The sequence below is a fragment of the Phalacrocorax aristotelis genome, chromosome 17, assembly GCF_949628215.1.
Source record: "Phalacrocorax aristotelis chromosome 17, bGulAri2.1, whole genome shotgun sequence".
Taxonomy (NCBI): domain Eukaryota; kingdom Metazoa; phylum Chordata; class Aves; order Suliformes; family Phalacrocoracidae; genus Phalacrocorax; species Phalacrocorax aristotelis.
The window spans coordinates 2066698-2084720 of record NC_134292.1 but is presented as its reverse complement, the minus strand read 5'-3'; the positions used below and the strand labels follow the sequence as shown (position 1 = coordinate 2084720).

At 41.9% G+C, this 18023-nt stretch overlaps 1 protein-coding gene across 3 annotated transcripts in view; it reads right to left on the bottom strand.

Annotated features, from left to right (window-relative positions):
• Positions 1-18023, bottom strand: part of PNPLA7 (patatin like domain 7, lysophospholipase) — a 126910-nt gene that overhangs the window by 83615 nt on the left and 25272 nt on the right. For all 3 annotated transcript variants that reach the window (XM_075112285.1, XM_075112288.1, XM_075112287.1), the window contains exons 16-19: positions 15103-15180; positions 13839-14044; positions 8574-8705; positions 7222-7345 (exon numbers count right to left, since the gene is read on the bottom strand). In XM_075112285.1, coding sequence (XP_074968386.1) covers positions 7222-7345; positions 8574-8705; positions 13839-14044; positions 15103-15180 — 540 coding nt within the window. The remainder of the gene's footprint in view (positions 1-7221; positions 7346-8573; positions 8706-13838; positions 14045-15102; positions 15181-18023) is intronic.

Below are 18023 nucleotides of genomic sequence, written 5' to 3'. Positions count from 1 at the left end.
GTGATGCTGCTGCAACTGAAGACAGCAATGTAACACAATGTCACACGAAGGGCAACCAAACACTACATGGAACAATTTTGGTTCTGGTTTGAACAAGCTGCATTCAGACCCTTCTTCAGCTCGCCTGCACCTGAAGCAGCAGAGGATGCTAATCTCAAAGGTGCTTCCTCCAGCCATCAGTTTAGAAGGATCTGAAACATTAACTTGTTTGTATCAGAGACGGACAAAGGAGGAGACACTGCTGGAAGCAATGAATGAGTGGGAAGAGCAACCAGACAAGCTGCAAATCGATGCTATTTGTGGGAGCAGTGCCAGCGGATGAATGCAGTACACCATGTACTCTTGAAAGTTGTTCTAACCACCACCTTCTGCAATATTTCGTGTGCCAAGTTAACCCCATGACTGAGGACATCCAGCACTTCTGCTGTGCAGAAGGAAAAATCCAGACCTCCCTCTCTCATTTTTATACATATATACACGTAGCTATATATAAAAGACTTACATACGTATACACACACTCTTATATGCAAGTCTTACTTTGCATATGCAGATGCATTTGTGTAAGTGTATATATAAAATATATGTAAAAATTAAACAAGACTGAGCTTGCTACCATTTGTAATTAAGGCAGTGGGAGTCACGCTACAGGTTCTTCTGAAAGGACTGTGCCTGCATTTTGTGGCAGTGCAATGACAGTCCTGTTGCAGCAGTGAACGTCATTAAGGGACAGGAAAGGGAAAGATTATAGCTGGGGAAGGGAACTGATAACAGTCCTACCTACTGTATTTAAGTTTATCTCCTTATATACATGTGGCTACAGAAAAGACAGGAAGCCGCATGCACGTTTTGCTCCCCTAATCCAACATTACAGTCAAAACACCACCAAAAAACATAGCAAAAGCTATCTGAAGGACACACAACGAATCCATCAAATTTCTCCAGCTTGTTTGAAGAGTGTCTGCGAGTGCAACGCCACTTACAGGCATGCCGCGTGCTCCCCGTACGGTGAAATTATACCTGAATTTCAACAGTGGAAGAAGAGATAACAGAACGTGGTGACCTGCTCGAATACTTTCCAACAAGGGAGAGATCTGATTGCCTTCCACTCAGCTTCCACCACAAGAACACCAAACCTGGCTGGAACTTTAGCAATACCCTTTCCACATCCTTCACTGTGACTCTTCCCCCCATAAATACTTTGTCGCCTCTGCTGGACTCTGCTTCCCGCTACTCGCCAGCCTCCAAGCATTTTCATGATGAAAAGGATCGCGCCTCTCTCTCTCACTCAGTGACTCTTACCTAACGATGCTGGCCGAAAAGAGAAGTTCTAATCAACAACAACAACAAAATCTCTTTTGCTAACAACTTACTTGTGCATTTTGCAAAGGTTGAAGGGGATGCAGTATTCGCCAGCCTAGTGCAACGCAGCATTTCTCAAAACGGAAGGCAGAAAGGAGCAGAAGGCAAGGGAAGTGCAAGACTGTCCTGAAGGCTGATCAGAAGTTGTATCAAGAGTTATTTGATAGCTGCACACTAGCAATGATATTATCACAAGGGAGTTCAGCTGGAAGCAGGAGGGAGACACAAAGTAGCTTAAGGAATGACAGTTTGATGTATTAAATCACCTATCTGAAACCCAGTAGGATACAACTTCTATCACTATCTGTCATCAAAGATCTTAATAGTCTCTAAAAAGAATTTGGCTAAGGAGATAAAGCTCTCTGCAGTTTTATCCCCAGCAGCTACAAAGCCAAATGACTTACCCACATAACATTAATGCCAGATAATTTAACACCAGATCCTGTCAAAACTGGGCCTGTGGTTTTCTCAGCCGGCGAGAAAACTGTGAACTCTAAACTGTACCACAACAATTTTCAGTTGTGAATGGTCTCTTACCTCCATCAGCTGTTAGAACTTGAGGCAAAGAAGGATAAAAGTTAAACTGTTGTGGATAAAAGAAATACATTGTTGTAGAAAAATAGACAGTACTCAGCAGCTCACCCCGTAAGCGAAGACACTCCTCAGAAACCAAGGTTCAGATGGCTCAGATAGATACTTCAGTTCAGCCAAGAGCGCCCTCAAGATGGGTTTGGACATCAGGACATCGAGCTGCTAATTTCAGTCTGACACTAATTCAGCTGCACAAATGTGAACTCATTTCCCAGAGCTTCCTCTGTCTCACTTCGCTGCTGGTAAATACTGGGGGGTTTGTTGTTGTGTGGTTTGTGTTTTGTTTTGGTTTTGTTTGTTTCTTTGGGATTTTTGTTTGTCTGGTTTTGAGTTTTGGTTTAGGTTTGTTGGTTTGGTTTTTTTTTTAAATACAATTTCACACCTACGATGCTTCTAGGCAAATAATAATTTTTAGTAATGTATTACCAAGACAGACAGCGGAAGAGATGGAGAGAGAACACCTCCTTTCAGAAATACGTCTTCCATCTCAGCTCTTGGACCTCATCCGCCTCCAATTTCCACAGATACGGGTGTGCACAGAGAGTGCCTGAGGCGCCACTAACCTGAATTAACCCGAAACCTCGTTTTTTAGTCACTTAAAGCTTTAGAAACAGAAGAATTCAGTCTGAAAAAAATACATGTAACTAATCAGCAAAACACATCCACAACTTAAAAATGACAAAGCAAACCAGCCTTAACAGAGTAGGACTGGCCCAGTTTTAGCCCTGCTGTCAGGGTACAATGTCAAAGACAGCCGCATATAACAACATTAATACTGATAAAGACAAGTATCCCTGACAAGTGTAATCCCGATACTGGTGTGTTTCCTTTGAGGATTACTCATCAATTATAGCTTTCTAACAGCATTACACCTCAAAAGGACAATGCTCCAAATCCCTAGGGAAATCATAAGCCATCTACACATTCTTCTTGGTTTTCAACTTTTTAAGGGAGGAAAAAAAGCCACGCACGTTTAACTGTATTAATGAGATGAACAACTTAACATCTAAAAACCTTAAAAAAGACATTATCTCTAGAATGTAAAGCATTATTTCTTCCACAGCAGAACTAGTATGCCGCAACACCGGCAGATGAGGCTTCTTTTTCTGCAATTTATCACTCATGCTGCCCTGCGTTAAAAAAAACGCATTAATGCACAAATGCCTTTCTTCATTTGTTTTGCTATTTTGCTACCCAAAACCAGCTGGGTCTAATCCTACTAACAAGAAGGGGCATTCTGGTTGTTAAAATGAAGCAGAAAGGGCCTTGAACTAACCAAAACATCGCTGCAACCTTCCCACTTTTTGAAAGCCGACTGGTTTGCTGGTAAGCAGACAACAGTTTACAACACAGATGGCTACCAATAAGTCTAGCTATAAACTATGTAAGAGCCCAGCTTTTAAAAATATTCGAAGTTCAACAGCTGTCACCGAGGCCCCTGAGAACTGCCTGGCATTTAGTCATCTTACCAACACTGCAGTCATTCTTCAGCAATCCAATTAAGACAAAGTGTAGACTTGCATAAAAAGCTAATTACATGGAAGGTTCTATCACATCTAGATATTTGAAGGGAGCAGGCAGTATACAAATAACTTTTATTCAACAGGAGATTATTCTGCAAGATAGCTCTGTTGGTTTCTTCCCTTCTCCTCACCCACAAGTGTCCTTCCAACAACACAAAAAGCAAAGAACACCCATCTCAACAGGCACTTGGAGCTGTGATCCTGTGACCCATCTGGAATAAGCTAATTTGCAGGTTGTAAAAAAGTACTGACTGACTGCCCCAGTCTCAGCAGCTCGTGACCACGCTAAATGTCAAAGCTTGGGGCAGTTTTCCTGATATCAACAGGCGTAACGAATTAATGAAAACGGATCCTCTTTCTCAGACAGCAATGTATTCGTGAGATTAAGATAACAAGAGGAAAAACTACAATTTGCAGCAGTTAACCAAGATCAGAACTAAGCAGCTACATTATAAAAAAAAAAAGACAGAGACAGGGAGACTAGTATAAGCATTTTAAACAAATAACTTAGTGAAGAGAAGCCCTTTGACTCTGTCAACACATGGTGGGATTTTCTGACTTCCTCTGGTGCCACCTGGGCATGGTAGAAGTCACCCTAAGAAAGTTAGTTTGCATTTTACCCTTTAGTTCACATAGCAGTTTAATAAAATTAATATTTTAGCATTTTTCCACAGGTGCATCTGTAGCAAACGGCACCAACAAATGAAAAGATTCCCCCCAAAGTGGGTCAAATCATAGTCTCTAGACAACAGGACTTCTGTCAGCTGTATTTCAAGTGGTCAACTGTACTTCAAATGGAAGGGCTTTATCTAACAAATTCATCACTGTCCTTTAAAAACTACCTGGAAGGCCTTCAATCGAGTTTTGACTTGATTTGACCAACTGGAGTTGCCCATCGATAGGGTCAGCAGCAGCAAGCAGCTGGCAACGCCCCTCTGAAAAGGCTCCCAGGGAGCAGGGATCATCCTCCCCTGACATAACTACCCTTGTCAGCTCTGCAACTAACTACACAGGGAAGGCAGACTTCAGTTTCAAATCTGTTCTTCTCTCCCAAATTGACAGACCTCAGAAACAGATGCCATTGAGTCAGAATAAGGAACAAAACAGTTTGAGCCACAAGTTTAGCCTTGGGAACACACACACATGCTTGAAAAAACTACCGTCTTGCCTGAAATCCTTCATTTTTTCAGTCCTTTTCTTCTGAAAGCAGAAAAGGCAGATATTCATCTCTTACGCATATGACACATAGCGTTTTAAAAGTTCTGAGATAAAGGCAATAAAGAAAAATTAAATACAAGAATCTTGTAGTCAATTTATTAGCGCGCACAGTTCAGAATGACATGGGGGGGTCTTGGACGGGTTTCAGGGAGGAACATGCCATCAGTTGACCAAAATACCAATTACTGATACCAGCTACTAATTTCATTCCCTGCAAGCACCTAGAACCTCCAATTACGTTACTGTCAGGGGAAAAAAAACCAACCCTACAGCAGGCTTTTAAAGGTTTATAACAGATCCTGCAGAAGGGGATAAACAAATCTTTTTAAAAGGAAAAATGTCATTCTACTAATGCCCTCTGCAAAGAACGGCTACATTAATCTTGGCAATCTTTACAAATCCTCCCCCATGTTGTCGAAAGACAGCCAGAGCATGGAGATTCGTTCAACAAATGGCAGCATGAGTCAGTGGGCCTGGGAGCTGTGGGTAGGAAGGAGTAGGTGACATCCACAGAGTCACAAAAGTCTTCTAATGATTCATGTCGTAACACAGATCCAGAAAAGTGACTTATGGTTTAGACATAAGCCATCCGTGCCTAGGGACTCACCAGCAAACGTGGCCCTGTTGCAGCAAACACATCCCAGTCCATCCACCGAATCAACCTCTCCTCACCGGATAAATGGTTGAGCCAGCACAAAATATTATGCCAAAACCAGCACTAGTGCTCGTACAGGAGGTAGAGTTCAGGCTGTATGCTCCACTGTCACTCAAAACTGCTTTCAGAAAGTAGAACAGCTCGGCTGTTTTAACCTCGGAGCTCTGCAGAACTCCAGAAGCTTGACAGATCGCCACTGGTGAAAGAGAGCAGGGAAAGAAGCTGGAAAATGCTTGTATGTGTCAAAACATGTAGGTGACAAACCCTTATCCACACACTAGAAGGCCTCATACCACCATGATTCATCACAAAAGATCTGACCTTTAACTCCTGTCCAACCATGTCATTTTACCTTTAATGAAATATCCCAAAGAGGTAGCTCAAAAGAGAAGAAACAAAGGAACAAGATTTGTGAGTGTGCCCAGCACACCCAATAATAGACCTGCCTCTCCAAATACAGTTGCAAGCCAACAAAAGTAGCACAGGTCTTGGGAAGATATCCTGAAATACTGTCCATGTGTAACAACAAAGACGGTGCAGTCACCAGTCCAGACCACCTTTGTCTTCTGCTGGGAGTATCAGCAGAATTGTCTCGTACAGGCTACTACAGCCACTCCCGAGGGATATACAATTTATTTTCAAGTTACTGGTCAAATGGAAGTGAGCCGTGAACACGCATCAGAAAAGTCCAGAGACTCACCCTCCTTACAGGAAAACTTTTTACTTCTCTCAAGGAAAACAACGGAGATGTCAGGTCAGTGCCTAGCCTCTCGGAGTACACGAGACCTCTGCCACGGACACTCTACAGTGCAGATGCCAGACTGTGACGCACCTGCCGTCAGAGGCAGCCGGGCTCACGTGCTGCCGATGCATTCCTGCTCCAGCGACAGTCAGTCCTCCATTACAGACACAGCCAGTGGCCAAGGGAAAGAGGCGCGGTAGCAGAGGAGAAGCTCTTACACCAGCGGGTAACGCTCAACTGCTGGATCGTGCCGCTTTCAAAGACACCACCTTCTGCAATCAGCAGAGTCTTGAAACCAGTCTCATACTCCTCCTTCCTCCTCCTCTTGATCTCTATAAACAAGAATTTCTTCCCATACTACTAATAGCAACTCTCATGTTTTCTTTACTCAGAGGTACGCTAATCCTGGCCATAAACGGATACACATTAAATGCTTAGTTTTCAGCTCAGAAAGCAGAAGAGGGCCTGAACAATGATCTTGGAACTTCAGAAACCTTCTAATTTTAAATATAAAACTCAAACAAGTCATGCGTATTTTATGAAGTAGGAATCCCACTTCAGGTGTTCAACTAGGTCTGAGAAACAAAAAATGAACATGGGAGAGAAATGAAACATGGATAAATACTACAGTTTTGAAATCAAAAGTTGCTTTAATACCTTTTAATAACCACACATTCCCTGACCAACCTGATGCAGCTTTGAAGTTGGTTCTGCTAACTCGGAGGGCATTGGACTAGACAGTTCCAGGGGCCCCAGCCAAATTCAGTCTTTGTATGATACTAAATTTATTTAAATCACTATTTAGTGCACATTCTTGCAATTCTCCCTAAACTATTCTAACAGGCTGCATTCCTCTCAGTGTGAAAGAAAGTAACCCATCTCACAAAAGAGCATTGTGCAGGGCTTTTTGGTTTAGTTGTGACTTTTTTAAACCTCTCTTTTTAAGCCAAGTCTATATAATAATACATGAACGGGATTATTAAAGTTTCCAGGTAGAAGGGATTTTCCATCTTTCAGCTTGTGAAAGCCCTTAAACTAAGATTAACAATCGATCAAGCAAGATTTTGTTTGTTTAGTGTGGAGTCAATACCAAATTCTCAGCTGAACAATTCATTTTTGAAACTGGCTCTTACCACTCCAATTAAGTCTCCTCGTCCATATTCACCCGTCAGGTGCTTTTTTCCATCATCCATCCGTATGACCGAGCGAAGTCGACCGTTCAACACAATGTACGTGCAGTCTGACTTGTCACCCTGCCTGCAGAAAGAATAATCAATAACGAGGATAAGTGAAGCACCTTTGCTCGGCAAATGCTTGTAGAGTCTTTTAAGAAGTTGATCACCTGGCTTAGAAGGCACAGGAACATTTAGCTGTTGGTTAAACATGTAAGAAGCAAACAAGAAACTGAACAGGCATTTGTTAAGAGGTAACTTGGACACATGCTAATGTTTAAACGTACAGGCTTTGCACAACTGGTTAATGTCAGGTCTGGAAGCAGATGACCAGAACGCAAGTGGTCTCTCGGGGAGGCAACAGGCTCATTACTGGTTACAGCAGGAGCTTGTTGTCATTGCAAGGTCAATATGGATGGACAGAAAGATTCTGCAGGTCAAAGAGAAAAACCACCAAGTGGCCCAGGATTTGGACCCCTTTCGGTGCAGACCTCTTAGTCTATCAGGAAGGTTTTGCTATACTGAGTCTGCACGACAAAGAGTGCTGTTTGGCATGCAGATTTCCAGCGTAACCTAGTACACGGATGAAATGCCATCCTTCTGGTAGAGGAGTTAAAACTAATGCAAGGAATTCTGAAAGATTTTAACAAGATATTGGCAATTATGACTGCTTTGATGCACAAAGTAATCCAACAATTCCATTAGCATTAGTGCTGCATATATAGTTATAAAAATTAAAATTACAATTATACAGAACACATACTGAATTAGACCTTTATTCTTCCACCACTGCAGCAACCATATAATGGCTCAAATGTATCCTAGTATAAAAATCCATAAAACTAAGTTTTCCCAAGCATAACTTTTACCCCTTAAAGTGTAGCACCTATTTTCAATTTGCTGTTGAATAAGCCTGACTGAATTACCTTTGTTTTTTATTTCAGAAAGGCTGAAAAACTCCTTGAGCAACAGATGTTCATGCCCTTAACAATGCAGAAACTACCACCAGAACATACAACTGTCTGTGTCTTAATTGATCATGTCACTTTAAAAGCTTTCCAAGACAACGTAAAGGATGAGGAATAGTATGAAGGAATTTTAATAACACCTGGAGACAAGACACTGAAGCAGTGTTGATGGGTACTGAAGGAAGAAAATAATCTCAAAACAGGCAAACAGATAAACCTGATGGAGTGGTTAATAAATTTAATCCAATGAGCTGCTTATTCTATATATCACTAAGGGAGCACAGCTCGTTAACTATGAAAAATTTAATATTCAACAGACAGCATACAATTTTGTCCACATCTCACCTGTAAACAGCTCGTCCAGCCTCAACCTCCATCCAATCCAGGGCAAAGTCAATTTGCCTAACAAACGGGGACATTCTCTTCACAACAGTGTGGGCCACACCGAGAACTACGCTCGGCTGCTCCCGCATTATCCTATAAGGAAAAAAAAGTGTTATTCAAGCACTTCCCACAAACAGGAATAGGTACACACAGGCACACAACACCCCAGCGCAGCTGTTGGCAACGCAACTGGGCAGTTATACAGGCACTGATTCAGAAGTTAGCACAAACCCATATACACACTCTGCTATCGCCACCACCACACTTCACCAGTGATAATCTGACAAAGTCTGGGACTGGCCAGCCTGCCAACCTAGCTGAAATTAAATGTCACTCAAAGCCAATGGTGTCCTAGTAGCAGTAGAACTATGCTAGTACGATGCTGGCTAGTCCTGCTGCCAGGCCCAATTCCCTTCTTTAAGCGAGCAGCGGGATGGATGGGCGCCGTGCTCACTCTTGTTTGTGAGCCGCCCTCCAAACCCCCACCCAGGTGCCTCGTAACTCAGGAAAATGTTCACACTGTCCAGAAGATTATCCCTTGCCACCATTCCCCACCCCTGGGTCTCTCACATGTGCATGTGCTCACGGTTTCCCTTAGATTTTATTTCAGGTCAGAACTTCATTTTATGTGAAGTTTGATGCTCTTAAAAATAAGAGACCTGCTCTGTACTACACGTTCCCTCTTCCCTGTTGCAAAGACCGCAATGAACTGAAACATCTCCTAATAAAGCTTCTGATCTTCATGCTGAATCTTTTGAGTGATGCTTAAAGTCTTCAGTAGTAAAGACACCGTGTAATTCACTACTTTTCCAAAGTGAAAAACTTTGGAAATGTTCTGCCGGTGATAACTGCAAACTCGACACTGACTGTGCAGCCCAAGGGAAATCGCTCTCACAGACACCTCATAACGGCTGTGAATATCTTATTTCTTATTTTTCTTAGCCTAAAGATCACTGCATCCTGTTACCCTGTGAGTAAGCACTCAAATTCTTACTGCAACACTACTCCACAGGAGCGAACCGATCACGCACATCTCTAGGTGGTGTTCCTGTTCGGACATCTTATCTTTTCTGTTCCTGCACAGCATCAAGAGCAATCGATGCAGACTACTAAAAAATAGTTCCTTCACAAGAGGCAGCACGATTCAGAAAGAAGTAGCTGTGTGTATGCAGACCTGGTACGTGAAGTGCGCGCAGACAGAGATGAGGGAGCTACATTAAAGCCACACACGGGCAGAAACAAAGAAGAGAAAATGATAAATACTTAGTATGCTTTCTGTATCAGTGTTCCCTTTACAATGAATGTATCAGACTGCCATCAGACAATCCACTTAGAAGACCCTGTGTGTGTGGGAACTCTCCGTAAGCACAAATCACGTGAGCTTCATCTCTAACCTCGCACCCTAAAAGACAGGGAGGAAGAGAGAAAGGCATGGGAAGAGCGTAGTCAGTCTTTGTTCCCTAACTGCAGTATGGTTCCTTGTGGACCACTGTAACTTGGCAGAAATGAGAGGAAGCCTGAGAAAAGATCCGTAATCCTAGAACACGGTAACAAAAGCCTGGATGAAACACAGAAGCTGCCCTAAAGTTTCTAAAACATCAGATCTCTCATTCATTCATCCTACAGCTGCAGCAAGAGACCCAGAGCTAACAGCGGCTGTGGGTCAAGTGCACCACACAGGACACCACAGGGACCTTTCATCTTTATCTCCTCTCCTTACCCAATGCCTCAAATTACTACTTTTCGTACTAATGAAGCTTATAATTTCTTCATCCGAAATCCCTGAATTTGAAACGAAGAGATTCGTAGGCGTACATCCCTGTTCCATATTGAGCTCATCACACTCATACCCCTGCACTCATATGTGCTACTAGGTAAATTAAACTGAACACCAACTCTTGCCTTTAGCACTCTAAAATCCAGCCCTCAAAACAGGATTACGAAAAAGCAGGACAGCTTTCTTCTGCTGCCCCCCCTTCTCTTCCCTGAGGTTTCCATGCCCCCCCATCTCCGACCCAACATGCCTACAGACCACCTTGGTTTTGATTAACTACTACTGCACGTGAAAACAACATGTTATCCTATGGAAACTTTACCTTGGAGCAAAGGAGAAAGGAGCTGGAAAAGGCACCCCAGGACTAATAAACACAAATAAACAGACAACACTAATTGCTCAACACGTGCAAAACACGCAGCCCTATCCCCTTTCTCAGCTGATCTAAAAGTTAACTAAACTCCCTGAGAACTCCTGAATGGTTTAGCTCATGGTTTTCACTCTACTTGCTTATTTAGCCCTCAAAGTCTCCTCCCACACAGGCTGTCTGCTGTGATCAGTAAAAGCCATTTACTCCTTTTCCTCCCTCAAGATATGTATCTTAATACTTAATGCATTCAAAATGTAAACTACTAACAGGCTGCTTTTATTTCCATCTGGGGCTCTCGTATTTGACTGAGTGCTATACAGCTTCTGCAAGAGTATTGCACGGAAGGTAAAAGCCCACCCTTACCCACAGAGAGAAAAGCAGATTTCCCCCCCTCCTCCCTGCCCATTATCAGCCAGGTTTCCTTCCTTTCACCTTGCCATTTTCATCTTTGCTCTTTTGCTTTGCACATGCCTTACACTGGGAAAATTAAAACCCAAAGCTCTGTACTACAGAAACCTGTTCCTGGAGGGATCTTCAAGGTTCTTCATTAGAAAGCTCAGCAAATATAGTGATGAAAAGGCTAAACTAGTGTCTGTGAAAGCCTGGGACTTATGCAGATATTCTTGTGGATGTGGATGCAATTTGATACTCAGCTTGGCTGGCAATACAAACTAAAAATCAAAGCATTCCTGCTAATCTGGCAAGCGCACATGATTAAGACTCTAAACTGTGAAATTTACTGAAGCAGAAAATGTGACAGAGTCCCTAGCACTGCAGAACCCGAACATATTCCCTCAAGAGTCTGGTGACAACTTGATTACACTGTTCGTCAGGAGACACCAACAGTTGCAGCGTAGGCACTGCACACTTAGTACATCAGCTCAGCAAAATAGCAAAGCGTTTAAGGTATATACTATATAATTAGCTTGTGTCACGCCGTACTTAAACTCTCCATTTACAGATAGTTATTTAGTCGTGTTAGTACCACATAAAAGGCTCCTGCCCCGAAGTTTCAGTGAAAAGGATTTAACCTGTTGTCCAACATCCAACATGCAATTCTAGACCCTGGGTTACTTCCATTGCTGTGCTCTTTGCCTAAGGGCAACTATTGACCATGTTCTTTCTGCTTCGCCCGCTCATTTATTATTGAGAAAAAACACATACAGTGTTCCAAGGCAGCTCAATGAAAAAGAGTAAGATTTTACCAGAAAGGAAGAAAGGAATTTTGGAGAATAACAGAGGTTCTTGTCAAATTTCTTCTGGTCAATAAGTAAGATAAAAGCGCGCCCAAAAAAAAAAAAAATCATAGCCTGTGAGATTCTGAGCAAAGGAGAAAGCCTAACATTGTAGGACTATGAGCACAGAATTTGGCACAAAGAGTGAAAAATAAAACTTATTTCTAAGTTTTATTTTCTCATAGAGTTCAAAGCAAAAATGAACAAACTTGAATAAACCTCATGCTTTTCAAAGACTTTCTACAATGACACTTTAAAATATGGGAACAGGAGTTAGGAGTGACATAAAACTTGGGTTTCAGGAGAAACTGTGAAGATGGAACGCTGGAAGATCACAGAGATCATAAAATGCAGAGAAATGGCAACAGATTTTTTAAAGGAGAAAGATTTGCGAAGGTCCGAAAAATGAAGAAGAGGTGATACAGTGATGGGTTTGAGATCACTGGCTGGTAAGGAGTTAATGGAAGCAAAAAGGTAAATTGGAATAAACAAGAGAGAACTCAATTCTCCAGAGAGAAGAGAAAGCTCAGGAAAATGAGCGCAAGCAATGAGTCAATACAAGACTGAATATCAAAACTGAAAAAGAGGAGGAAAAGGTAGACTGACTGGTTGGCCGAGGTGACATAATGAAATTTAAACTCAGAAACAAGTAGGAAAACAACCACAGAAGACGAAAGAAGGAAAAAGCAGGAGCTCAGAAGAAAAAGGCCTGATACCGCTTGGAATGGCACAAGCGGGGAGCATCTATCGGAAATTAGGTCAAAGAGTTGACATCCACTGCACAGACTTGAAAAAAACACAGCTTATCAACCAAGCGCACTGCTGAGAACAGCGTGTTCAGTTTTGTGGCATACAGGCTTTTGCCTGAGGTGAAAAAACAAAAATCACAGCACAAGATTCTGAGGTAGAGTTGATTAGGAATACAAACAATTAGAGTTGTTTGGAAAGTAAGTAGTACACAGAAATACACAACACAGTAGTGGCCTCAAAAACACAACCTCAAAAAGTCTTACACGTAACAAGGGACCAATGGCACATTCAAGCAGAAGTTGAAAAAGGTTAGAAAAGGAAACAGAGGTATTTGACACAAATTATGTGAGTGAACTAACAGTAAGTTTTAAAAATAGGACCATGTAATAAATCAAGAGCATTAATCATTAATATTGGACAATGAGGCTAACCATTAGTTACCATATTGGGTTTGAGTGTGTGTGTTTTAATTAAGGAATACCTATATTCCCCTTTAAGCATTAAGTCACAGGACACATACTACTTCGAAGGTCTACAAAGGAACCTGTCCTGCACAGGGGCACTATTCTTTGACCTATTCTATTAGTGTAACTGTAGGTTTTCAGTGCTCACCAAGACCAATCATTCATCCAACACATCCAACAGCCTGGGCTGCATTTGGAAACAGAACTCGGGTTGTTCCCAGCAAAAAGGAATAATGAGTCTAAGAGAAAGGGCCTGGCAAAGACGCACTTAACGCAGCAAAGGACAGGCCCTGGCCAGACTTTCTTATTTGGATTATGAAGCCTTGGGTCATAAATTACACTCCATTGAGTTAAGTGCTCTATAAACCTGGAACAAAGCAGGTACCTCCACGTAATGTTAACCATGTTCCCTGTATTGCCTCTTGCAGGAGATAAATCCATCGGATAGATGGGTCAGAGCTCATCTGGGCACTTAAAACTCTCACGTAAGCTACCTGGTTTGCTGCAGGATGTATTGTAGCAGTACTATGCCACACATAGATCCATCGCTCCTGTTTGTTCAAAAGGGCCATAAAAATTTAAAAATAATAATTAACGAAATAAATCAATATATGTTTTCATGGCAGAACTCACTCGTAGAAATGGGACTTGGAAATAGACAGGAAGCTGCAGTCTCGATTGGCCTTGATGGTGAAAATCAGTGGTTCCCCAGTCAGGACAGCGAGCTGCCCTACGAGCTCTCCTGGATGGGTAATGAACAGACAGGTGTCCTCCTCCGAGTCTATCTTCCGCTGGTACACGTGAAGCATCCCCGAGACCACAAAGCAAATGTTAACATCCTGGAGAAAATGGAAAAAGAGCTCAATAAAATCCCCAAAGATTTTAAAAGCAATTATCACTGTGACAGTACTATCATGACCGATCTGTTTTCCAGAAAACTCCCTATAGTTTTTGAACAATTAGGTGATAAAATAAGACACAACAGTGAATTCTTAAAAGCAGGTTATGAATATTTAAAACTAACCAGCCACAACATTAAACATGTGTTTCTCTTTGTATGGTTATGAGACATGAGGGCTACATCTGTAAGATCTCATGAAATAACAACAGAATTGAGCATGGAGGCAACGGGGTAACCCCAGCAGCATGACGAGGGACATCGCAGTTCAGCAGGGCAGAACACAGCAGCACCGTAACTGGAGCTGCCCCTCCTCTGCTTTGCATAAGCTTGTCTATTTGCAAAGTATTATTATAAATTAATCTTGTTACATCCTAAATACACTTTGCTATAAACAAATAACACTGAATTTCTATTTTATGGGGGGAAAAAATACTTTACTAGAGCTGAGTGGCATCACTGAAAGCCCACCCTGCAGAGCATGAAAAAGGACTGCCCAGTCTCCACACCTCCTCAGGAAGGACAGAGGTATGACACTCCATACCTTCTCATGAATCACAGAATGGTTTGGGTTGGAAGGGATCTTAAAGATCATCTAGTTCCAACCCCCCTGCCACAGGCGGCGACACCTTCCACCAGACCAGGTTGCTCCAAGCCCCATCCAACCTGGCCTTGAACACTTCCAATGATGGGGCATCCACAGCTGCTCTGGGCAGCCTGTTGCGGTGCCTCACCGCCCTCATAGCGAAGGTTCATATGAAGGTACGGAAGAGCTGAAAGCAGACAGGTACCACGTTTCCGTGCTGGCTACAACGCAGCTGCATGTGGGCTGAAAGGCTGAGAGCTGGGATTGTTTCACCTCAAGAAGATAATGTTTGGGAAGGGTCGGCTGGGGGGCGGAATTTTTTATTTATCATCAATGTGTATAAATACATGATGGTGGGGACAAAGACTGAGGCAGACTTACGTTCTCTCTGCTCTCAGACGACGCTCACTCACCTGATCTCCTTGCCTTGATAGCACAGTCCCAGCAGTAACCTGATGCAGCGTCACTTTGCCTTTCAACAGCGAAGGATCCTGGAGAAGAAAGGGGCGGGGGGGTACGATTTACTTGTCGGTGCACATGTAAAAGTCTGAGAATGTGAGGAAGCATTGAAATAAAGCCAATAAGAATAATAATTACTACAGACAATGTAATAAGTACTTGAATCTCTCTAAAATATAGTGCATGATTTTTATATTTCTCTACCCAACAACCTTTTTTTTTTCCAGAAGAAAAAAATGTTTCATTCCTTTCAATTAATCAGACTTAATTCTTAAGGGTTTTATATTTGTCAGTTTTGCCCCCACAGTCTTTTATGGATGTATTATGAAAAGAGACCTGTTATTAGCTGGCATGAAAATCATGAAATATGAAGTTTTTTTCAAAGGAAGGTGAAATCAGAGGAGACCGTCTACATCATGGAGGAATGGACAAGATGATCTAACACTTGCTTGATCACAGCCCTTCCCTGGTCACACAACTCAGCTGTGCTGTGCACGCACAGCAGATTTTCACACACACTATAGACCAAAAGCTTCCCCAAAATCACGAATTGTTGTGTGCATGCGCATGTGGACTGCACAGGAGAGTGGGAATTTTCCTCCCTCTGAAGAGCACACGAGAGGGAGGGTCTTTCCAAAAGCCTGCCCTCAGTTGCTACTCAACCCCAAACCCTTGCCATGGCAAGAAGCCGATCTGGTTAAATGCATCAGCTGATCAGAAGATTCCTTCGCAGGTCCAAAGCCAGTCACCACCGTGTTCCTGGGTACAAAACACAGACAACCACCAGGCATGGAGAGAATTTTCTTTCATCTCCAAGAACTGCCCATACAGTTTGGTGTCCCATGTGCAGTCAGTACCAAACCCTAATGATTCAGGACACCTTTGCTTCGGCAAAACTTTCACCCAAACCAGCAAATCTCCAGAAGCTCAACATTTTATTATCATCATCCAAATAGGTAGGGGCAAAAATGTATGCTCAGTTACGTGAATCTTGCTTTATGCTGAGGAGCGACAGTGCAGTCCTGGCATCTCACAGCTTAACCTCTGCAAGGCAAAGCTGGACGCTGCTGCGTCCTGTGCTTTGCCATAGAGGTAGAACCGCTAAAACCAAGACATCTCTACACACAGTAAGATACAATTCAGTGCAAGCAGCATAGCAGAATCTGCCCATAGTCATTAACCTTTTCACAGCAGGAAAACAATACAGAAGAGATTTAACATTTTACCATTGTACCTGTTATGTCAGGTTTCTTCCTTTTCATTTTCAGTTAACAAAAAAAAAATAGAGCAAGTGAAATAATCAGAATTATTCTTTACACCTACAGCTGATAAAAAGAACAGATTTTCATCAAAAAATAGTTTTACTGAAACCAATCTGTTTCATGGGAACATATCCAATGCAAAGAACCTGACAAGCACCTGTCAAAATATTTCAGCTCAGCAATATCAACTTAACTAATTTCTATGATGTTTTTCTAAATTTATACATTTCGGGTTGTATAGTATTACCTATTCTTAAAGACAAAGTTTTCACTATTGAAGTATCTCACAGTAAGGGAATACAAGCTCCCTGATGAGCTCGGCTTATCAATGGCTTTTTTTGGCTGCATTAACTCTTATCAAAAATTGTTGCAAAGAGTTTCATTATGTCTAAGACAATTTAAGTATTGCAATAGATCGCACACAAAGCTGTGAAGTCCTCATCATTGGAGATCTTTAAGAACAGCTTAGACAAAAACCTGCCAGAAATTACTTAGCAATATTTGATTCTGCCTTGGGCGTGAAAATAGACTGAATGACCTCCAAGCAGTCCTTGAAATCCTACTTTTCTGTGATATTACTACCCTGATTAAGCAGCAAAGGAGGTGACAAACAAGGTCACAGACATGATCCCTCCTGCCTAGTATCTTCTCTCTTGAACGGGCAAGAGAAGCAAACCCAAAGTCAGCATTGCATAGTTACAGGGTTTGAGCTAAGTAACTTTGCAGTGATCCCTCCAGCCTCCTCCAGCCACTAGCTTTTAGGAAAAGAAGTCGCTAGCACAATAAAATCCATTTCACAGCAGGTTTGTTTCTTTGTGTTGCTATAATAAATTAACAGAGGTTTATGATGCAGAAGTAGAAGCACAAACCACTTATAAACAATAAACAAAAGCAGTAATTAACTGGAACAAATAATTTTTTTGTCAAAGGAAGCAACTCAATTCCCTCACACCTCACGCAGAAGATAAGCCGTGCACCGTTTTTTATCCCTCATATCAAAACTGCAGATAAAGCTGAAAAGATGTAAAAGTTGTATGAGATTGAAGACTGTTCATGAAAGACACCCCAGGAATTCAAGTTATTTAGAACAAAAGAAATAAAGGAACACCTTAATTCTAAAATCAGATACCTAAAGGTCATTTGAAATAATAAAGCCTCTCTCCTATAGCAAATTATCGCCTCCTCTCTCTCTCTCTCTCTCTCTGTTTCATGAAAAAAAAAAACCTACCAAACAACCCAAAACCAAAACACCATCATCTGTCATCAAAACATCTTGATTTTGTCCACACTGATTGGCTGCTCTGAAAAATGACATCTTAAAATGCCTCTGGCCAGCTATGAAATAAAAGATCTGAGCTAATATTTTAAAAGAAGAGTTTACAGAACTCATTTTCTTCCTTGATGTAAGCAGTATTAAACGCAACACTTTAAACACCGTAAGATTTTTCTTCCATTGCCTGTAGAAGAATCAACTTTTGCTATCCCGCATAATAAAAATTAACACTGACCTTTAAATGAGATTTCTAGCGTTTGGCTCATTGCATCAGATTCTTATTCACTCGTGAAAAACTGAGTGGCTATAATATCAAAGTTTGAAAAGCCTACCTTATTTC